This window comes from Protopterus annectens, chromosome 3.part0, assembly GCF_019279795.1.
Source record: "Protopterus annectens isolate FY-2018-M chromosome 3.part0, PAN1.0, whole genome shotgun sequence".
In the NCBI taxonomy this organism is placed as follows: Eukaryota; Metazoa; Chordata; order Ceratodontiformes; family Protopteridae; genus Protopterus; species Protopterus annectens.
Genome location: NC_056731.1, coordinates 55,702,143 through 55,726,552, shown reverse-complemented (window position 1 = coordinate 55,726,552; position 24,410 = coordinate 55,702,143). Strand labels below are relative to the sequence as shown.

At 40.4% G+C, this 24,410-nt stretch overlaps 1 protein-coding gene across 1 annotated transcript in view; it reads left to right on the top strand.

The window, feature by feature from the left end:
- CTNNAL1 (catenin alpha like 1) overlaps nucleotides 1–24,410 on the top strand; it is a 1,837,423-nt gene that overhangs the window by 1,733,637 nt on the left and 79,376 nt on the right. The window contains exon 17 of the mRNA XM_044064584.1: nucleotides 11,155–11,274. Coding sequence (XP_043920519.1) covers nucleotides 11,155–11,274 — 120 coding nt within the window. The remainder of the gene's footprint in view (nucleotides 1–11,154; nucleotides 11,275–24,410) is intronic.

Below are 24,410 nucleotides of genomic sequence, written 5' to 3'. Positions count from 1 at the left end.
ACTATCACTTTCAAATAACATTTCAGCAAACTAGTCAAAAACACAATTTGAACATGTTGGTTTTGGCCAGTTCATATACTGCTGAGACAGAATCTGTTTGTGACTTGCTGCTGTTGCGTATTTTCTTTTCTAAAGTGTGTACTTCAGACCTTTCTCCTATTACAGGTACTTATTATTGTGTTTCAGACATCTTAAGGTCAAGTTTCCTGTAAGTGACAGCCTCAAAAACGAGGCTGTCGCATTTGTCTGTATTCCCTCATTCTTCATCATTATACATTTTCATTAATGAAGACCGTTTACCATCCTTCCTCTGATTCCCATATAGACAGATTTAGTATGTTTGTACATGCGCACGTGTGTGTGGCTGTCTTTGTAGGCATAGCAGATAACTGAAATGTGATCCTGTGATAATCATTCTCCATCAGTGCACTTTTACTAAGGAATACTTTTTGTGATACTTGCTTCCAGTAACTTATTCCTGCCTTACTTCTTGCTTCAGAAATGGCTTCTGAATGTCATCTTTTCCAGGAAGTTCCTGCATGATTGTACTTTTGTTGGATCAGGTGACCTCCTAGGCCTCAGGCCAGGCACTTTGACTTTCTCAGGAATTTCAAGTCCTGCTGCTAGTAACAACTAGCATGGCCAGTTACATATTCATTGCCTTTATTTAACTAGTGCCAAGAAACAAGGATTCCAGATCTTGTAGTAAGTTTGAGCAAGAAAGACAATAATGTATAAAGTATTGGCAGTGGAACTTTGAGTTTACAGAGGAGCTTTGATTGTATTTTCTCTGATTACATTGGATTGCAGAACAGCAAGATTTAAAAGCTCATTCTGTATACCATGAGATGGCACTGTAAATGTCTGCTTCAAATCAATGCATTTAAATTTAGTTCACAATGATTTTTTTTCTCTTTCTTTTCATATTTCCGGCTAATCATTCTTGTCCACCCTACAGTCAGCCCGGTTAATGAGCTCAGCAGGAAGATAGTATGACGGCTGCATTGATCATTTAACTGCTTTAAGTTGCGCAGTAATTTTGCTTTTCCCACTACAATGAGACCGTGATATATTGCAAGTGTGAAAAAAATGTACCATTTAGCTTATTGCATATTATACTTCATAGCCTGAATACAAGTAATCCAATCTGAGCAGTCTGACTGCCTTTTATAAAATGTTCCCTATTTGCTTTTCCAGAGCTATAAGTGTTCTTTTTACCCTTTTATTTCTGTAGTTTCTCAGAAGAAAAGAACAACACTGCAAAGCTCAGTTGTAGTTAAAACAGTTTGTCCTTGTTAATAATGAACAAATAGCTGCTGCTTACACAGATTGGGACCTGCCTATTGGACATCCCTCTCATCTGTACAAATTTCACAGAATATGCAGATTTTTATCTCATATTTTTGGTATGTTCCTCTTAAAATGTTGGTTTTCTGGGAAATCACTGGAATATCACTGAGGATTGAAGTCAGGAAGTAATGACAGACATTTGAGTTTCAGACTTCATACCCTTCAGAAAATCCATGTTAATGCAAAACCTGATATTCTGTCAACTTTCTAAGTTTGTAAGAGTGGAATTGTCCCTATTTTGGGGTCTTTGACCCCCTCCCATTATTTATTGCTTTGTACAGATTTCTTGCTGTTAAAGGGTTGAGAGATATACCATAAGCTCCCCAACTTTCACCCATTTCAAGCCATTTTACATACTTAGGAATCCCAAACAGCCCATCCAACCTGCAGCAAGACTTAACTGGTGGGGAGCAGGCCAGCTTGCTTGTCGTGCAGAGTGACCTAACTTTTCAGTAGCAGATAAACTGACCCCCCCCCACCCACAACAGTTCTTTTGAGCTACACTAGTGGGTGTCCTCCAAGGGAGCCATGCTGCTGCACACTGAATTCACATTGGTATAGTGGTGAGTGCTGTGTAGGCCCAAATTCCATTCTTATGAACCCCACTTGGTGTCACCCATGTGGCAATCAAGAGCCACCTTCCTTCCCAAGGATGGGTGAGTCAACAATGGACATTCATATCCATCCTGCCTTGCCAGTGCCTTTTTATGTCTCCTGCCACTGTTCATCTGGTTGTCATTGCCATGCATTTAGCACTAGAAAGAAGTGTTATGCTTGAGATTTTTTTGAATTCACACCTTATCCTTTCTTTTCTTTTGTCCAAGTAGGCCATTTTCCACATTATGGCAACTGATTATTTTGTATAACATTTGAGGTGCTCCATGCTACATAGGTGGTGACTTAAGAACGACTACCTAATACACATCTAGAAACATTAAATGAATGGGGGCAGACCTCAAACTCCAGACTGTATAACTGGATTTTGACATGAGCCTTAAAATTGCCCTCATCCTTCACCCCACCTGTTCTAAAAATTACCTTGGTCAGAAGTATGCACTGAAGGTTGCTGTAGATTGTGCGGCTGAGAATGGTGCAATTATTATTTCATTAATTTTCCTCAAAATCAAGCCTTATTGGTGTGCACAGAAGGTCACTAAAGCTTCTGTCAAGGGTGGGGACAGTTTGATAATTATTTCTTTAACTTTCCTTATGAACCAAAAAGGATTTCACAGAAAGCCATTATAGCTCATGTTGGGACTGGGGATAATATGGTCATTTTTTCTATTATTTTTCTCACAAACCATAAAGGTATAAAAAGGCAGACATTACAGCCCGTTCAACCTGCAGTGGTGATGTACTGTGTAAAAGCAACAAATTAAAATACATTACTATGATCATTATTTTTTTTCACATTCCTCACAATGACATATCAAACACATATTCAAGTGGCTATTTTTTGGGAGTAGAGGTAAGAGTAAGTAAGCTTGCTGTTTATGTAAGTTTGACAGCAACAGATTTAAATATGTTGTATTCTAGTACTTTCTAATTTGTCTTAGCATGATTTTAAGGCACTACACAGAAGTTGGCTTCTTTTGGGTAGGAATGATGAGGCATTCTGTGTATATGTATGAAACAGTCACTTGAAATATATGAGTGTGGCCATTTGTGTCTTTGATTTCATCCCAGTATTACACCCGAGGCATGCACAGAAGGTTACTGCCTTTTTATGGGGGGGGGGGGGGTAGAGAGGCAGTCTGTATTCCCATAAAGGATTTGTGTATCCTCACATCCATTTGTCTTCTCGGTTTATTGTGAGCTACTATTATGTCAGCTTTGAGGTTATTGCCTTTTTATGGGGGGGGGGGGATAGAGAGGCAGTCTGTATTCCCATAAAGGATTTGTGTATCCTCACACCCATTTGTCTTCTCGGTTTATTGTGAGCTACTGTTATGTCAGCTTTCAACATTAAGCCTTGTACACAACTTATTTACTTATTTTTTTTTCCTTGAAAGAAAAAAATACGAGTGAGTTTCTTTTACTGTTCATGATTTTTCTTCAGGCCATCACTAGATCAAAAGGTTGGATAAATGCTCTAACATGCATGTCAGAGCAATTCTAACTCCATGGTTACTGGAGGTCTAGCAACCTTCAGATTCCTCAGTTATTTCAGTTACGTCATGCGCAGCTATTACAGTGCATTATTGACCAGTTAGGCCAGAGCCATAGTTGACTCATCTAGAGTCTGGTGCCATTCCCCAAAACTGTGCCCAACCTCTCTGCTCTTCAAGAAGTGAAGAGCAACAAAAAAAATAAATAAGCATACATCCACTTTTACTGTAGAAAGTCAGTGGGTACATTTATAGCAATCAACTTCCAACAGTAGTGAAATCCCCCCCCCCCCAGCTCTTCAACTCAAGAGCAAAAAAAGATGCCTGTTAACATTTTGCACCTGAGGCAGTTCCCCCGTCACCCTCCCCCCCCCCATCCTTGCTACACTACTGCATTACAATGTGTTAAAAGGATGCAAAGAAAGGTAATTCAAAGGAATTATTTCCTTAGTCGTGTTTTTTTTTCAGTTCATCATTGAATGAAAATGGTTATTTATAAGATGTAGTACAGCTCTAAAATGCTCCTTAGAATGTCTAGAAAACCATGGCATGTGGAAGAAGTTGAAGTGTAAGCCCAAGAGTAAAAAAAGAAAAAAAAGTAGTTTGTGTGATGTGGAGAGACCAGGATAGGGGAAAAACAGGAGGGAACACTGGTTGGATATGTGTATCTTTAAGTGGGAGTACCAGTTCACATAAGGATAACCCCATACTTAGCAGAATTGTAATTTAGCATCATTGAAACAATGTCAGTCACAGTGAATGCCCTTCTGTGGGATGGACCAACTTAGTGTGGTGCCAGGCTTGTCATAATGTAACATTATTGTAACTACAGATGTCCTTCCATATCACTGTTGCAGTATCCTTCACCTAAGACATCTCCTGCCAAGGACAGCCCGATGTCCATCTAGTATACAAAAGCCTTTAGGCCTTATAGGCATTGTCTGTAACACATGCTCCCACGCAAGGCGTAGTGCCTAAAGGTGATATACAGACTTCTTTGCAGCCAGTCTGAATGCCATTATTGAACGTTGGTCTGAACCCCCCTTCTGCTGTGCTGGTTACAAAGCTGTTCTCAGATAAGTGCCCCATTGGGGTTTCTTCTCTCTGTTTTTATATTTTTGTATGGTATTGTGTCCGTGTCTTTCAGAAGAGGAAGATGTCGGTGTGGAAGGCAGGTTCCCCATAATGATCAACATGATCAGTGTCTTTTTTAGCTTTGGTGCTTCCTGCAACCATACGCAGTGCTCTATCTGCCAGGTGTTTGTACCCAAGACCCTACTTAGTCATCTCTCTCCCCGTTGTTCATCTATCTTGAGAATTAATGACTTAAGCTGTTGACTCAAGGTGTTATGGCAGAATCCTCCCATCCTGAGGGCCAATCATTTGTCAGAAAGAATGCCAAAAAAGGTTCAGCCTGATCTGGTTGCTGTCCAGCCTCCCTTGACATCTCTCTAGAAGCTAGTGAAATTCCTGAGGATCATCAAGTGCTTACTTCAGATTTCTTTGCCATGACCCTGTCAGAGGCTGGCATGGATCTGAATCCTGATACGTCCTCTGAGGCTTTTCCAGCACCTGCTCCTGATGTTGAGAGGGAATCTCTGCTGATAATATCCAAGAGACCAAGGGGGATTTCTCAGATCTTAGTAAGGCAAGAAATACCTAACACAGTTATTGAGTCTCGTCAAGGGTCTGACCCTCCAAGGGTTTTTTGGGTAGATGTCCCACAGAAAAAAAAAAAAAACAAAAAACAAAATCTAAGCATCTCTCCCCTGTTGTTAAAGATCTCACCGTGAATGGGAGGATTTTACTTGTGGTTTGTTTAATGCTGTAATGACTTTGAAGCCTTTTCAAGGGGTGTCTGTCCCTGCTTCCCCTGGACTTCAATGTCTTTTAAGAGGCCTATAGAATTGGAATCCTTAGATGAGAAATTGAATTTTGGGGGAAAACTCCTGGCTTATTCTTCCCAAATTCCTTCCCCTCTAGACTATGGTTCAGTGAAAGAAGATTAAGCTTAGACTCCCCTTTGGAAGAGTTGTCTTTTAGGGATACTATTGCCCACATAATAGACTATTTTAAGAGAGACTGCTCCCAGGTCTCTGACATTCTAAGGAGATACCATGAGCTCCTAAAGCATCTGCTGTCCTTCCTGTTCTGGCCACCCTTTTGGACACCTTTTCTGCAGCATCTGCAGCTCCTGATTCTCAGCCTCCGGTGCCAAAGAAACCTGATGGGCTCAGCAAGGAGCCTGGGGACTGCACATTTCTGTACAAGGGCCCATCTGCTGATCCTTCAGTGGTATCAGTTTCTTCTGACAAACCCTCTTAAGGTGCTACCATCTAATAAGCTCCTTCCTTCTGATAACTATAGTCAGACTATGGAAAGGGTTGCACAAGAAAGTTTATTCTGCTGCCACCCCTGTCTTTCAGGGCTATTTATTACCAGACTCATATAACCAGGTACATTTTGGCCCTTCTTTCTCACATATCTAAGGTGCTGTCTGACATTCCTGATTCTGATGTGAAGGCTTTTGCCCTTTCCCTTCTGAGGTTCCTTCTCAGATTGTCCATTACTTAATACAATGCAGCTATAGCACAGCTGGTGCCTTTTCCAAGGCTGCTGCTTTTGGTTCAGAGATGAGTTGTTATTCTTGGCTACATATTCAGGCTTTACCAGATGATGTTAAGGCCAAGCCTTTTTATGCTCTCTGGATAACAAAAGTCTTTTTGGGACAGCCACTGCTGACTTATTTAAATCCCTCCAGAATAAGAGTGAGGCCTTGCAGGAACTTAAACATATTTTTTCTCAGTTATTCCCAAATTCTAGAGGAATTATCCTTCTAAGTCTGCCTTTGTTCATAGACCGACATGCCCCCCAAAGTAAAAACATAGCAAACAAGGTAAGAAAGGTTCTTGGTGTCTTCCTCCTGCTAATAAGTCTACTCAGACTCCTCCTTCCCAGAAACCTTCTTTTCAGGAAAATCCTGGTTCTATTTTATGCTAGGCCATCTGTTCCCATTGACCAGGTCCCCTTGTCTTTTCACCTTTCTTTGTCTTTTCCAAATGGCATCAGATCACCTCAGATTCTTGGGTGCTGTTGATTATCCATCAGAGATATTTCATGATTTGGCAATCCTTTCCTCCCTTTTCAGGCATTCCTGAACCTCCTCAAGAACAGCTTCCTCATTTTCCTGAAGTTCTGCAATCCCTGTGGGATCAGGGCACCATTCAGCTCATTCCCCCCACCCAGGTGGGGAAGGGGTTTTACTCTGGAATGTTTTTTTTGGTTTCTCAGAAGGAGGGCACACTGAGACCAGTTCTGGATCTTTCTCTACTCAGCACCTTTCTCATGATTCCATTTCTTTTGGATGTTGTCTCTTCAGACCTTATTTCCACTTCTTCCCCAAGCCTTTATAGTTTCTCTAGATCTCAAGGATGCATACCTTCACATCCCCATTCACCCTCTGTTCAGAAAATGTTTACATTTATCTGTTTCTTCTTTGTATTTTTAGTTCTCTGCTTTGCCCTTTGGCCTTTCTGCTGCCCAAAGGGTATTCACCAAATGCCTCACTCCTGTCATTGTTTTTTGCAGGCTTTGGGGTATACCGATTTTCCCCTACCTAGAAGATGTACTCATTGAAGCTCCTTTTCCCAGCGGTCTGTTGCAGGATCTCCAGTTTATAATTTGTCTTTTACACAGTCTAGGGTGCACCATAAACCTCCAGAATTCAGTTCTGATGCCTTCCCAGAATCACATTTTTCTCGGGAACAGGCTTCAGATCATTCCCATGCTGACATCTCTCCCTGCTCCCAAGGATGTATCCCTGACCACCTTTTTTCAGTCTTTCTTCCTCCGTCCTTGGTCATGGCCAGAGAATTTCTCAGGGCTCTGCCATTTGTGGCATTCACCATTCCCATGATCCCTGTTATCATGCTCCATATGAGGATATTTCAGTGGTACCTGAAATTGGAGTGGCTCCAACATTGCCACCCCCTGGAGTTCCCTGTCCCTTTTTTTCTTTGTTTGAAGCTCGAATTTCAGTGATGGATTCATCAACACTCTATCTCTCTCTCAAGCCAGGGTTTCCCTTTCAGGCTCCATTTCCCTCCCAAGAGCTGTTCACGGATTCCTCCAATGTGAGGTGGGGAGCTTCTTGTGGCCAGCTAAAGGTCTAGTGACTCTGGCTTCCTCATCAGAGGTCAGACCATATCAACATAAAAGAGATGAGGGCTCTGCTTTATGGTGTGCAAGCTTTTCATTCCCTCTTTCTTCCTGGACACCTAAATGTTTTACAGACAATACCACAGTGATGTGGTATGTCAACAAGCAGGGGAGCATAGATTCTTATCTCTTTTGCAGACTAGCTCTACAGGTCTGGGATGTAGCTATCCAGTGTTAAGGAACTCTTCAGGCAGTTCACTGTTGCAGTATTTGGTCCCTCCCTCCTTACCCTCTGTCCTAGCTTTTGCCATGTGTTTATGTTACCCTCCTGGCCTAGGAGTCCTTCTCCCTTTTTTCTTCTGGATACACAATGTTCTCCTTTGCCCCTGAAGCTATTCTGTTCCTTCTGGGGCTTTTTCACTTCTGGATGTCACCTTTATGGCCTGTGCCTTGTATAGGGAGCATGCATATGACATACAATGCTTATAAGACCTAAAGGCTTTGGTATACTGGCCGGACATTGGGGTATCCTTGGCAAGAGATCCCTTAGGTGAAGAATAATGCAACAGTAAAGAGAAGGACATGCACTGGTATGGTAAGATTTTGCACAATTGCACTTTCAGACTGAGAATACTATTTCTAAATTTTTTTAGCCTGAACTAATTAAGTTATTTATGGGGGTAACAGCAATGGGGTGACAGACTGGATTTATCCAGGGGACCCACTAAATTTTAAAACCAGCCCTACCTCTCATATATCACATCTTTGAGTTTTACTTTCAAGAAAAGAGCTGAATTTTCATCTTGTCATCAATCTTACAGTCACTTGGGTTTAGCATGAATTGGGCAGATCAGTCCTGTCTTATTCAATGTCCACCATTTATTGGGACTCCTCTTATACTCCACACCTGATAATGGTTTCCTTCATTGAAGGAGAAACTGTTTAGAAGAGACGTACTGCAAAGGGTGACAACCTGTCCAACCCCCCCCCCCCCCATCTCCATATTCTAAGCATGGTTTAGCCTGTATATCTGTCCTTTCATTAGAAAGAATAAATATGTGGACCCTTCTGTGGACCACATTGTATAGGTTTAGTAGACCTGGCACACAAGATTTTGATTCTGCCTAGAACTATCTGCTTTGCTGCAAGATCCTGTTTTGCTGACTAGTCTGTTATACATATCCCAAGCACAACATATTCAACTCTGTAGTGTCAGAACCAATAGAAACATGTCTCAAGTTAAGATGTATCATGGATACCATCTAGAAAAGTCCCATTACAGATAACTGTTTTCTCTCTGTTAAAAGGTTTTCAGTTTGAATTTCCCATTTAGCACCAATGTACATTTGGTTACCAGCTGTAGCATTAGTTATTCCCCAATAAAAAGTAAATTCTTTGAGTATGTTAGCTTAAAATAAAATGTTAATAGAAGCCCTAAAGCAGTTTTGCATTTTAGGCTTGCCTGTATTTTAATTTTGTCCTAAAAAATACCTTTCTTCCTCAGTCTATTAAACTAAAGTTTGTACCTGGTAGATACTGCCCCAACCGTTTTTATTGTACTTCATAGTGTGCAAAGTCTGCCACATTTTTCTATAAGAACAGTGTCTCCTTTAGCATGTACTCTGGATTTCACCCCATAGTAGCTTCAATTTGCATATAAACCAGTCAACCATTTTATTCTACTCTTCTGGCCAAAAAAAAAAAAAATGAGAGTGAAGCTTGCAAACTTGAGTTAAGCATTTACAACTTGGATATTACTTCTTTCTGGTCAAATGCCTATGTGTATTACACTTAACTGTCTTTATAACCAAGTTGCTTGAGGGGCAGGGACTATCCAAATGACTTGTTTTGTGTATCGGCTTCAACCTTATGTGATATGACACACAGCTGTCAAATGTCTTGCACAAGCATTACACTAAGGAACTCTTAGCTTCCATTTTAAAGTACTTTCTCTGTGACATATATCTCAGTTGTCCAGATGTTGACAGAATATCCAAATTTTTGCATTTTATTTGCAATTCCATGCAAGATTTGTGGATTATTAGCAAATCATTGAGTAGTGAACTCGCTAAGTAATCACCAACATTTGAGTTTCAGACTTCATATCACTCAGAAAATGCATGCTAATGTAAAACCTGTTATTTTACTGACTTCCAGAGGTGTTAAGACCAATATTTAATATCTCTCCCTGTCTTTGGGCCTTTGCCCCCCACAACTATTTTTGGCTTTGGCCAGATTTCTTGTGCATATAGGTTGAGAGCTATGCTCTGTGGATAAATGTGTAAACATTACCTGGCTCAAACGTATTCCTTTACCAAGATTTGGTAAATGGACTTACAGGTCATGAGTTGTTGAAGTTGATACTTGTACTTTTTGTGCTTCTCCCTTCCTTTTCCTGAATTTTGGACCTCTGTTCTGGTTGTGATTACTTGGCTCAGAGTCTCTGTCTTGAAATAGATAATGCAGAAAATGAATAACCATCTATTAGCTTTGTCACCTCACAATTAGACGTTGCCCGTTCGATTCTCAGAGCGTCTTCTGTGTGGCGACATGCATGAATGGGCGTTCCTTCGTTGAAGGTTGTGCGTTGGGCCCGGCAAACCAGCACATCAAAATCTACTGCCAATCATTAGCGGACCGGAGTTCCACTGTGGCGACCCCTAACCGGGAAAAGCCGAAAGAAACAAACAAAGTCAAGGATTGAGAGAGCTGTGCTGTCCCACTTAGCATTGTCTTTTTTCTTTACAGAAGGGTTACCAGAGGAGGTCTCCATTTTACTGAGTTATCTTTAGTTGAAAATTATTGGGTGGGATAATGTCTTTTTTATGAATGGCACCACGTCTGCATTTACAAAATCCCCTAAAACTGGCATGATATACTTGCTGATTAGACAACAGGTTACTAAAATCTGTTCTTGGTGCCATTTTCTGATATAGGAGTCTTCTTCAAAGACTTGATATGGTGAATACTTGAAAGCCTGTATACTTTGCACTCTGTATATAATGTGTATTGTGAGTGTAAAAAATCAATGTACTTCAGCATGAAAGGCATCATTTCATTTGTCTACAGTGTTTGAAGCGGAGAATAGTACAAGTAGCAAAAGCGTGTACAGAATTCTGGTGGAGCCTCTGCCTAGCGTACTTGGCAATTTGATAGTTATGACTCCATTTTCTTGATATACTGAATTATAGTCATATACAATTACCTCTGTTTGGGCACATACATAGTTCAGTTATTCAGTGAAATACATGTGTAGGGAAGTAACATCCACAAAGCCATCTAGCTTTAGAACAGAGTCAAAAATCATACACCATTAAATGTAGGGCCAGTATTAATGCATTTATCATTCTAAATAATACTTTCATCATTTTGTATTTTTCAAACATGGGCTTGTGCACATAGTAAGTTGATGTAATGATAAAATGTGATTAGAGAAAACTTAACTTCTGACATTGTGTAGCTTAGAAAATTTTGCAAGAAGGGCAACCAATACATTGAATGACGTAATAAATAACTCTTCTATCATTTTCTTTTTCAGTTGGAAGAAGAGGACAAAACAATCCTTCTTAATGAGTTAGAAAAGCTTCCTGCCATTTGTCAACAACTTCTTGTCACAGCTAAGTCACTGGTACAGGGCAAATGTCCTACATTCATGAAGGTATGATCAGGTATCTTCTCTCTGTATTGTGGCAGTGTTGTAGTCAGAAATAGATGATGCAAGCCATACTGTACAAATACATTTTTATGGATAGCACTTGATTTGAATTTGTTTCTTTAGGTAGAGAACTGATCAGATCTGAGAAATTTCTCTCTCATCCCATGGTCAAAAACTGACCAGGGATACAAAATAGATAAAAGTAAAATTTTACTTAAGTGGCAATAAAATGGTACAATGTTAGAGCAATGCTGTGTGGATATATAGTAAATCGAGTGTATAAATTTTTAAGTTTTAAACAATGCGAGAAATTAGAGTGAAATAAATTGCAGATGTGAAAAGGAGTAAAAGGGTCTTGGTGGTTGAGTTACAGTAGAGAAGAGTTAAAGTGGACTACCAGCTCAGTTTCCCGTTATGTGCCTTCAAAACTGTACACAGTGCTCCAGGAGTCGCATTATAAGTGCTGTATATAGAAGCAACATGACAACCTCACTGGTATGTACCCTTTGTACTCTACAACGCGGCATCTTATCAGTCTTCTCCACTGTCTTTTCATATTGTATAGCATGATTTAGCATAAACATTTAAATATGGTTGTCATCACTCTAAATCAAATGTTTTTCTCTGTCCTGTGTAAGGCCATTCCTACTATGATTACATAAATTCTGTCAGTCCACATTCTTCAAAGTAGCTACCTTTACAGATGTTTACATTAAATTCTTATTACTGCTTGTCTGCTCACAATGCCAGCCCATCGCAGCTCTCACTAGACACTATCCCCCTATCATTGACTGCTTCATTTTTAGACACTACCCCCCCCCCCCCTAGCATTGGCTGCTGCACTTTTCTTGATGTCATAAGCATATAAGATGATCTTGCTTTCCAAACCCATTGTGATATCTGTTACAAGTATACTAAACAGGACTGGACCCAGCACCAAAGTCTGTGTCAGTCCACTGCTTTTTGACTTTTATCTTCATAGCAGTCCTTTTAGAATAACTCTGTACTTCTGAACAGAGAGCATGTTTCCAGTACACTCCATTATTTCTGTGACCGACTCGCATATCCTTTAGTTTTCATGCCGACTGCCTGTGATGCATAATGTCAGAGGCCTGCAAGTCTGTGCGCATCAAACACTAAATCCACAGAGTTCCCCATGCCCTTCTCGGTAGTGACCAGTTATAGGACCAGGTTTTATTATACTTATATCTCCTCTGCAGTATGAAGGTATGCTGTCTACAACTGGCCAGAAAAGCAGTACACAGGTTCTCCACCAAACTGTGCAGAATCTTTCTATGATCTTCTGTGAAACATTAATAAAACCAACAGGTCTGTAGTCATAATGCTTATCCTAAACACATATTTATATAAAGGACAGACAAGAAATGCTTGACAACTTTCTTTACAGCAGAGGGCAATGTTGCTAGATTGTTTTGAGTTCAACATTCCACAGCCTAGTTTTTCAATTAAGAAAACAAGTCTGTAGTTCAACATTCATATTTACAAATGACAGAAATATGTACCAAATATTATTTGACTAGGCTGGCAGCCTTTAGCCATCTCTACCAGTCTTTACACCCCCCCCCAGAGAACACAAGCTAGTTTTTCAAGTGACCCTTGAGAAACGCTGCTTCAGAGAGTTAGGTCTATCTGAGTATACCTTACCCCATTCCCTGTCTTGAGAGCCCTTCTGCATGTGCATTGCTAATCCCACTGCGGTGCTGCACTGACATATCATATACTTGCAACCCCAGGCTCCATCTTAGCAACTTGGAATTTTTCTGGCTGGCTGTGTTTACCCATATTAGGGGGTTGTGATCTGTCATAACAGTGAATTTCCTTCCATATAAATAAGACTGAAGTTTCTGCAGTGCCCACACTATGGCTAGGCATTCCTTTTCTACAGCTGCATAGCATTCCTCCCTGGGTTGGAGCCTACGACTGAGATAAACCACTGGGTGCTCTTCCCCCTCTGAAGAAATCTGGCTAAGTACAGCCCCCACCCCATGGTTTGAAGCATCCACCTGCACAACAAATTATTTGCTGTAATCTGGACTGGCTAACACAGGGGGTCCTCCCAAAGCTTCTTTAAGCTTCTGGAATGCCTGCTCACATGCTGGCATCCACAGTACTTTATCTGGCCTGTTCTTCCTTGTCAGGTCTGCGAGGGGAGCAGCTATGGTACTGTAACTGGGGAACAACTTTCTGTAGTAGCCTGCTGTCCCTAAAAATGCCCTCACCTGCTTTTTAGTAACAGGAGCAGGCCATGCCTAAATGGCTTTCACTTTGGCAGGTAATGGCCTTATCTTACCACTCCCCACTCTATGTCCTAGGTAGAAGACCTCTGCCATACCCACCTGACATTTGCTCAGCTTAATGGTCAACCCTGCCCTCTCTAGTTTGCCCAGCACCTCCCTGACATGCTGAAGCTGCTCTGGCCTGGAATGGCTGTAGATGGTAATATCATCCAGGTAAGCAAGGGCAAACCCTCCTGCTCCTGCTAGGATATGATCTACCAGCCTCTGGATAGTTGCTGAGGCATTCTTTATCCCAAAGGGCATCTTTGTGAACTCATACAAAACAAAAGGAGTCACAAAGGCTGACTTCTCTCTAGCACTGGGAGTCAAGGTCTCCCGCCAGTAACCATTGGTAAGATCAATGGTGGTAAGATACTTAGCTCCACTCAGCTGCTCTAGGGCCTCATCTGTCCTAGGCATGAGGTAAGCATCTGACTCTACGTGACTATTTAATTTCCTGTAGTCCACACAGAACCTGGTGCTGCCATCCTTCTTTGGCACCAGCACCACTTGGGAGGCCCAGAGACTGTTGGACTCTTGAATCACCCCTAGTTCCAACATCTCCTGTACCTCTTCCCTCAAGGTCTGTCTGACTCTCTCAGGCACCCTATAAGGGGCCTGCCTAATAGGCCTTTGGGGTCCTGTATCCATCTGGTGCTGCACCAGGTAGGTGCACCCTGGTTTCCCAGTGAACATGTCCCCAAATTCCTGCAATACTGCTCGGATTCCTTGAACCTGGATAGGAGATAGCTGCTTGGACATTGCTACCCCTTCCATTGAGGTGTCAGCCCGAGCCTCACTGAGGAGATCAGTCCCCAGATCTCCCTCCGACTCCTCCTTCAATCCACTGCAAATGCTCAGCACAAGGGCCTCCCTATCATGGTATGGTTTCTTCATGTTAACATGGTACCATTTGTGCCCCTGCCATCTGCCTAGCAGTTCTGTTATGTAATTAACATCACTTACCTTTCTTACCACCTTGTAGGGACCCACCCAAGCTGCTTGCGGCTTGTTGTGTCTGACAGGAATGAGAACCATTACCTGCTGCCCCACAGCATACTCTCTAGCTCGAGCATTCCTGTCATACCACACCTTTTTCTGTTGTTGGGCTTCTGCCAGGTTCTCCTGGGCCAAGCCCATCAGTTCCTTGAGCTTTGTCCTGAGGTTTAGGATCTATGCCACAACAGACTCCTTGTGAGACTCACACTCACCTTCCCACTCATCTCTAATTAAATCTAGAGGTTCCCTCACCCTGTGCCCATACAGCAACTCAAAGGGTGAAAAAACTGTGGATTCCTGGGAACCTCTCTGTAAGCAAACAACAGATGGGGCAAATATTTGTCCCACTGCCTCTTAAACTGATCTGCAAATTCTCATAGCATGGACTTGATTGTAGAGTTTAACCTCTCAACAAGACCGTTAGTCTGGAGATGGTAGGGGGTGGTCTTCATGTGCTTCAGCCCACAGGACGTCCACAGACAAGCCAGCAGGTCTGACATGAAATTGGCACCTCTGTCAGTCAGTATTTCCTTTGGGAAACCTACCCTGCTGAAAATCTCTAACAACGCATTTGCCACCTTCTCTGCCTCAGTGGAGGACAAAGCCACTGCCTCAGGGTAATGTGTAGCATAATCCACTACCACTAGGATATACTTTTTCCCTGTGGAACTTGGGGTACTCAGAGGACCCACAATATCCATAGCTACCCTCTGAAATGACTCCTCAGTCACAGGCAAAGGTATCAAAGGAGCTCTCACCTTGTCTCCTGCCTTGCCTACCTTTTGGCACTACTCACAGGTCCTGCAGTACCCTGTTAAATCTCTGGAAATTCCAGGCCAGTAGAAGTTCTGCATAATACACCTCTTTGTACGTTTTATGCCCATATGACCTGCAAAGGGAATATCATGGGCTATGGCTAGAAGCATAAGATGGTCGGCTCTAGGCACTACCAACTGCTGTACTTTCTCACCTCCTAGCCCTCCTTCAGGGGTCCACTCTCTGTATAGTAACCCTTTGTCCCAGTATACAGATTCCCCCTTTCCTTGAGAATCAGGTGCCTCCCTAGCTACCTGCCTCAGGCCTTGCAATGTAGGGTCTGAGAGCTGAGCCTGTCTCAACTCTCTCCTTGTAACCCTTCCCAGCTCCCCTTCCACAGGAAGTCTGGCATCCTCTGACAGTGGTGCCTCACTGTCAGCCTGGGTACTACTACTCACCTCTACCACTGCAGTCACTCTGTCCAACGGAACAACAGTACCCACAAGCAGCTGTGGCTCACATTCAGTCTCACTGCTATATAGTAGCTCCCTCCCTGAAGTAACCACCTCACCTGTCCTGGCTGCAATTATGCAGTCTGTCTGGGTCTCCTCCAAGCTACCAGATCCACATGCTTGTCTCCTAACCTGACTGCGTGTAACTGCATAAGTACATGGTACTGCCTCATCCAACTCTTTCCCTATCAGGACATCTGCAGGATGGTAGTATGGTACCCCTGTTGTCTCAAGAAAACCTACTATTAGCATTTCATCTTTCCCAGTTACTGGCTCCCTCACCTTTGGTTCCCCACTTTGTCTCTGTGGACATCTGTATGCCACATGGCCCCACTGGTTGCACTCAAAACATTTAACCCTAGGTCCTGGACATGTACCTGGACTAGTGGCTTCCCCTGCTACTGGCCAATTCTGGTGGAGCAGTCTCTGCTGCCCACCATGGGTTCCTTTAGACCCATGAGCAGTACTGGGTGTCCCCTTCCTGTGCAGGGCTGCCCTGCTTGCCAGGTATAGGTCTCCCTTCTTCCCCAACTCATCTGAAGTAGCACATTGTCTATCAGCTAACCAGATCCTCATGTCCTCAGGCAAAGTGCTAAGGACTTGTTCCCCCACCAAACGTCTGCCAGACCTTCAAAAGTGGTGACCTGACATCCACTCACCCACCTATGGAAATAAGTGTTCAGTTCAGCAACATATTCACACACACTTTCATCTGTCTTGCATCTATGCTCACAAAACATTTTCCTGTATGTCTCAGGTGTTAGCTTAAAAAACTCTAATAGACAATTTTTTACAGCAGTGTAATCAAAACATGCAACGTCAGACATTTTAGATAATACAGTTACAGCTTTACCATGGAGTAAGAGGGTCAGGAACCATACCTAGAGCCCTTGGTCAACTTCATACTGTTTACATACCCTCTCAACCATATGAATGAAACTATCAAAATTATCCCCGTCTTTAAACTGCAAAAGAAATTTACTGACTTTTTGTGCTTCTGGGGTCCAGTTACTCCCTTCCCCATTACCTCCATGACTCTGGCGAAGAGTCAGCATCTCCTTCTCATGCTGCCTATGCCCATTTTTTTCCTCAGCTTCTAGGCATATCAGTTTCTCATTCTCCTCACTTTCTAGACACCTCAGTATCTCAGTTGCTTCTAATTCCACATGCCTGGGCTCCAACTCAAGTCTCTTTAGCTCCAGCTGGATTTTTAAGTCCACTGCAGAAAGGTTGAGCTGTCCATTCTCCGAGGGTATTATATCTCCACTGCTAGTCTGATTGTCCTCCTGGTTGCTGTTTTTCTGATGCAGCTGTAACCAAGGCTGCAATCAGGTCTGCCTTAGTCAGGTTTCAATGCATCAGTCCCCTAGCTTGGCACATCTCCACCAGCTGGCTCCTTGTCAGCTTTCCATACTCCTCTGCTGACATGCTGCCTGCTCACCCAGACTAACTAAGCTAACAAAAGAAATAAAACAATTGTGATCTGAACTCTAAGTATTCACTGCGTGGCTGTTTTTAGAGTACAAAACACCTTCAAAGCTCACTGTACACAAGCTACAGGACTCACTCTACCCACACTACTACAAGCCAATTAGTATTTGCCACCTAATTAATATGTGATGCGGATATCCCACCACTGCCAAACACAAATGTGAGGATATCCCAACCACTGCCACCATAAATGTGACACCCGTGCTCTTGCCCAGCAATCAAGGAGCCTCAATCCTCAACACTACCACCAGAGAGGGTGTCTCATATATGAGGAAAAGATAACAAATACACACAGTAAAGTGCAATTTCCCTTAAGAGTACACAGAGATCACAGTCAGTCTGGGGCTGGTCACTCCCTTGCTCCCCAGGTCCCCAGTAAGACTCCCAACTGGCACAGCTATAGGGTCCAGATCTCAGCCTGCTGGGCAAGCTATAATCTCCAGAACCCTTTCTGTCCATCCAGTGTTTTGTGCTCCTGCCCAAGTAGCTGACACACACACACTTTGAGATAAGAGTTTATGCAACCACACAAACACTTCTGGGGAAGGTTGGCACAGGTTCTCCAGCTGTGCCCCTTTTGCCCAGACTATATGGTAGTACCACTGGCCACCACCCAGCTAATATTTATCAGCTACTCAAAGGCCCTTAAAAGGGTGTCCAGTTATTACTGTGCAATATTATTATCCAGTTGGTAGTATAACTAAACAGTCAAGGCTTATTAGAGTGACTTGGTACAGGATCCTTATATACATGCAATGTACTCTTAGAGCTTAACTTATCTCTACACAAAGCAGCCACAGTTGAAAGGTTTAAAATATTTAATAATAAATAATTAAAGCCACAAGACAATACTTTCTACTACACAGTGCTAGTCAAGAGTTCAGAGATCACACACAAATACTTAAAATAATTCAGTAGTACAGTTCTGACATCACAGGAAACCACTTAGTCTAATCTTTCTAGTTCCTAGCTATTTCTAAAAGAAAACACAAGTCTAAGATAACTTACATATGACAACAGGCAGTGCTGGGAGTTGGATGGTCAAGACAAAAATGCTTAATGCCTTCTGATTCTCTCTGTTTAAATTGTTATTTTCAGTCCTGATTCCCATTACATCATTTCACACATTGCTGGGGTTCCCAGGCTGACAGATACTACATTCTTGTTATCTTGCACCTGCAGGAAACTACATCAATAAAAGACATTCCATATGTAAAACCTAATAACTATTCCTTAAGTTAAAACAATAGGCAGGATGCTTTACTCCAGACGTATCAACTCCAAATTCTAACTTCAAAGGGACAGGCATGAAATAATTTCATCTTCAAAGGACATACAAGAAATGCTTGGCTTAGCTTTCTTTACAGCAGAGGGTAATGTTGCTACATTTTTTTAAGTTCAGCATTTCACAGCATATTCTTTCAATAATGAACTGTAGTTCAACATTCATATTTACAAATGACAGAATTATATACCAAATTATGTTTGACTAGGCTGGCAGCCTTCACCCATCTCTACCAGTCTTCACAGCATGCTCATGAGCAAACATCCCAGAGGGTTGTCATCGCTGTCTTGGAGTTCCAAACCTAGCTCTTAGTTTAAGTGGAGTTGCACTAGCAGCAATGGCTGACCACAAATCACCACACTCTGGGAGCTGACAGTTGCCACCCTCTTCCCATTCCTCACCCAGTTCTTTCAGTATCATAGTCACTAAGCAAACTTGGGTCATAGTCAGGCTTTTTCCATCTACTGTACAGAGCTGGGTAGTATTACAATTAAATACCTGTCACCAACCAAATTCACTTGCATTCATTCCCTACCCCACTCCCATGTCCTTTGTGTAGCTAACAATGTGTAAAACTAAAAGATTTATCACACATCCTTCCCAAAATATTGATAGGATCTCTATCAGTTCATTTAGATGCATTTACTTTTTTCTGACATCTTAACCCAATGTCTTACTCATTAGCTATTTCCCTAAATGTTTATGTAATCCTGTGTTTGACTACAGTTTACTCCATGAACTCTGCAAACCAGCTCTTCATTATTTCTTTATGTACCCAAGATATTTTCTTCCCATATCACTTGAATGTTTTCATTAGACATTCCAGTTAACAAAATGTTTACCTAAATAGTTAACAGCTAATCCTGTGTTTGACTACAGTTTACTCCATGAACTCCACAAACCAGCTCTTCATTAATTTTTCATGTACCCAAGATATTTTCTTCCCCTGCATCAGCTATTTACTTCTGTATGAGTGTGAATAGTTTTAGTGCATCACACAATCCCCTGTCCCTCTGCACCTGTTCTTTAGTACTCCATATTCATATCTGAGGTGTACCTCAGGAAAATACCCAGGTATTGTAAGGCCTTTCTTAAAATCTTTTTAACTGGCCTAATTAAGCCTTTCTCACCTGTGGCTGAACCAAATTTCTGCACCATGATAGATAATGGAGCATGTCTTTATTGTAACTATAATCCTGAAGTAGTTTTATTGTTAGATCAGCAAGAGGGCTATCAGTCCCATATAAAGTATTATGACTTCTGTAATCATTGTTTTAGCTAGCATATTTATATACTCCTAAATATGACAAATATTTTATTTCCATTTCTTCATTTCTTAAAAATCAGTTGTATATTATTCCTTTTAACTTTTGTATAAATCATCAACTTTGTCTTGGCAATATATTTTTGGTGTCTGTGTAATCATATAGTCATCCAAATACCAAGTTTTGTCAAAGATACATATGATGTAGCCATTACATTTATGCAAGCAGGGCATGCTTTCTTATTCTTCTCACTTCTGTTTTACTGAATATAAACTAGGAATAACCATGGAACCTATATACATCCCTTTCAGATGCCCTTATTCATGCTGAGTCTTGAGTAAGGTGCTTCTGTTCTGAAACCTTCTCCTGAAACCAGGTTGAGGGATAGAAGGCAGGAATTATTCTGACTGAGTGTCGTTAAAAATCTTTGGTGAGCATAACTGACCATGATTTGAATCTACTTAAATTATTAAAAGCCAGTCGCAGGTTAACTTGCTGCCGTAACGTTGTATAATTCTCTATTATTTGATGCAGTAATATCACATCCACCGTTGACCTGTTAGCTATGTAAACAAACTGGGCTTGACAGAGGGAAGCCTTCCCAATTTGATATTTCAAATGTCAAAATACTAGAAGAAAATAATCTTTAGAGAATTATCAACTACTGTACATTCTTAGGTTGCTGTAGTCCCTTTTTTATGCATTAGAATTATGTCTTACACTACCAACACAAGAGCATGGAAAAAACTTTCCACATACCAAAGAAATAAGGAAAATAAGAAGTAATCCCTGCCTTGGGATTGTGTGTGTGTATGTGTGTGTGTTTATTTTATATTATTTGACATTTTTTACCGGGAAAGTCCGACTGGCCATTTTCACTGGAGGTCCAGAGAGAAAAGCTGCAAAGAAAAAAGGAACAAACTTACATTATTTACATAGAGTATGTAGCTTATTACATAGCAATATTGGAGATATACATACCAAGGCAAACACATTAATGGTAAGGAGAAGCATTTACATACAATGGTTCAAACAGACTAGCTAAGAGTTACTATGTTAGATTGTCAAGATATAAGTAGGCATTACATTTATATGATACAAAAATATGTAGTTAGTGAGTTTGGCTGTAGTGAAAAGCTATTTCATGGAACCTGTAGAACAGGATTGAGACAGGAGAGTAAAGAGATTAACTTAGGAGGGAAAGTATATGGTGGGACCCAAGTATCAAGAGTAGAGTGCTGGGTATGGATAGTGAGAAAGTACTAGAAAAAAACGAGGTTAGGAGAACATATGGTCATAATGAGTAGGTGATTTTGTAGGATGGAAGTAGTGGTGAGGTGAATCAGAGGGAGTAGTATAGTAGGTTATGGGCTAGATGAAGGTTGGGCAAAGTTGATGTGAGGTATGCTAATTAAGGTAAGAGAGGAAGAAAGAAGGATGTAAGCTTTACTGAGGGGAAAGAGGAGAATAGGGTAGTGAAGAGACTTGAATAGTTATATATGAGGTTCAGGGAGTGTAGATAAATATTGGAGTTAAAGACTAATGTACAGGAAGAATGGGATTAGCCAGGAGTAGAGCATGAGCAAAGCCAGGTGTTGGTTAGATGAGTCTTACGTATTCTTCTGAAATGTGTTGGGGTAGCAGCAGTTAAGATGGGTTGAGGAATAGTGTTCCAAATTCTGGAGACCTAGTTGGAGTAGAAAGTATCCCCAGCATTGTTGTTGGATTTTGTGACTTTTAGTAAAGATTTGTTTGAGGATCTAAGGACCCGTTTGTTAGAACAGTGTTGAAGTAGGTTTTGAAGTGCAGGGCATTTATCAGGTTAGTGTAGCACACTGTGGGCAGTTGTAAGTTGGGCATAGTTTAAGTAGTTGGGTAATCTTAACCAGTTGAGTTGTTGTAGAGTAGTGCAATAGTGGGATTGGTGCAGGAGTTTGTTGCAAATTTAGTTATTTTGTTGTAGCAAGCTTCTCTTATAGCTAAGTCTGTTTTCTTTAGGTTGGGGAAAATTGGAGAGGAGTAAAGCAGAGTAGAGAGTAGGTGGGTTCTGGCAATGGACTGTCTAGTAGAGTTGGTGAGGTACAGGTTGATTCTAAATAGAGTTCCTAGTTTTGTGTGTGTCTTTTTAATGATCTGAGATAGTTGTTTATTGAATTTCATGTTGTCATCAATTAAAACTCCTAGCCATTTTGCTTGAGATACAGTAGGTATTATGGTATTGCTGGATGAATAGATAAGGAATGAGGATATACTATCAATGGATTTGTTATGGCCAAAAACATTAGTTTAGTATTTATTAGAACTGAGAATCAATTGTGAGTTAGAGAGCCAGGATTCAACAGCTGAAAAAGACCACTGGGTTATTTCTTGGAGCTGTGGAAGGGAGGATACAGTGCAGATGAGTGTAGAGTCATCAGCATAATATATGATAAAAGGTGAGGCAGGTAGCAGTGTGGAGTTTATTGGTAAATATACTGAAGAGGAGATGGCCTAAGATTGGACCCAGGCAACGCCATGGTGACAGGCAATAGGGAAGAGAAATCTCAGTACCATTTAACAGCTTGTTGTCAGTCTGATAGGTAGCTGTGGAACTATGCAAGAGAAGAGTGGCTGAGTTTTACAGCTGAGAGTTCATTGAGGAGTTTCTGATAATAAACAAATGTTGAATGCTTTGGAGAAGGCCAGGTTGATGGAAAACACTAGTTTGCCTTCATTTCTGTATTGGTTGATTGGGAAACTTAGAAGGGCAGTAGTGGTATTATGATTGGTTTGAAAACCATGTTGTGTATTTGTTAGGAAATTACATAACAGGAATAGTATGGAAGGTTAGGTGTTCTGAATTAGTAGTATATAACAGTGTGCAATATTGAAAGTGGTTTTGCAAAGGCTATATGCAACTGAAAAAGGATTATATTTTGTATTCTTATTTTTCATTGCTGTATTTTTTCTCAGTGTTTTAGTTTGGGTATATTTGATCTCTGTTCTTTTAATTTTAAATCATTTTAATCTTTGTAGATTAATTTATGATTTTAGTAAAACAACTCTAGTCTTTCTTCAGTAAGTGCAGTGACATTTTTTATATCCAGCTAAGCTACTACCAACACAGGAAGATGGCACTTTTTTGTCACATCTGTAGGACAGTACCTCAATAATGCAGTACTCCTTATGAAGAGGAAGAGAATAAGAAATGAAGAACATGTATTTTGGGAAGGTACAGAGCTGATTCACTTTAAAGACTCCTTACAGAATGTTGTAAGAAACACTGATGGATTCGACAACCAGGAAAAGAATGCTGCTTCAAAATGCCATAAACGAACTCTTTATTCACAGGAAACAAACAGATAAGCACTTTCACGCACTTGGAGTGCGCTTCCTCAGATCTTCACATTTAATCAACAATTGCATATAGTATATATAGCCAGTAAAATTCAATTAAATCAGGTCAATGCATTCAATCATTCAATTACTCAATTAGATTCACAATAGAGAACAGTGTTCACATTTGTATAAGGGATTAGTAGAAGGCAGATAAATTGTCACAATGCTTATGTACATCTGTTAAAGGCAGTGCTTTCTGACTTTAAAACAATTTAAAAACCTTTTAAAACATCTAAAACATATCTGATCACTATACAATAAAGTGCAATATGTGCATTTTGTAAGCATATGGAACAATATACGTTCATATATAAAATCTTTCTTATGTTCTGTATAAAAATAAATATAAATACGTATGAAGGGTACATAAGAATTAATAAAATATAAATGTGGAATTCATGAAATCACACATAAATGCATGTGTATATAAGAGATATTCCTCTCTATAAATGTCAGACATAACTACTGTATTGGAACATCATATTATAAAATGTGTGCATGTCAATGGCTTATATAGAAACGTAGCTATAAAACTACGAAACTAAAAATGTAGAGATAAACATTTATTTTATTTTTCTATGTACTTCCTTACTAAAGATGTATATATAGAAACTCTCAAGTGGATATTCAAATTCTATATGTTTTCATACTAAAGGTATCTATAAAATCTTAAATATTAACAAATAAATATATAGATAAGTAAATAAATGAATGAATAGATCATTATGTGTACATATGTTATATTCTATTAAATAAAATATGTATAGTATATATGTAAATATAAATACGGATATATACATAAGCCATTTATAATAAATAAATAAATAAATATGTAAGTATAAATATAAATATAGTATAGGACAATCAATGCGTTCAGTCATTGTGTGTCAAATATACAGTAATGTTTTGTAGAAATGATGTTTTCTAAGATAAATATAAAACGAAATAATAAAATGTTTCATATATTGTATTTATGATACACATATAATTAAATGGTGCTATTGAATTAAAGGCATTTTCATTCATAGCCTATAAATATTCGTTGGAGCAAATGCAACGTTTCAATAAACATAGACAAATATATATATATATATATATAGATGTAACGACCTTTACTTATATATCCTGCTATCTAGAACTGGTTTAATACAGATGC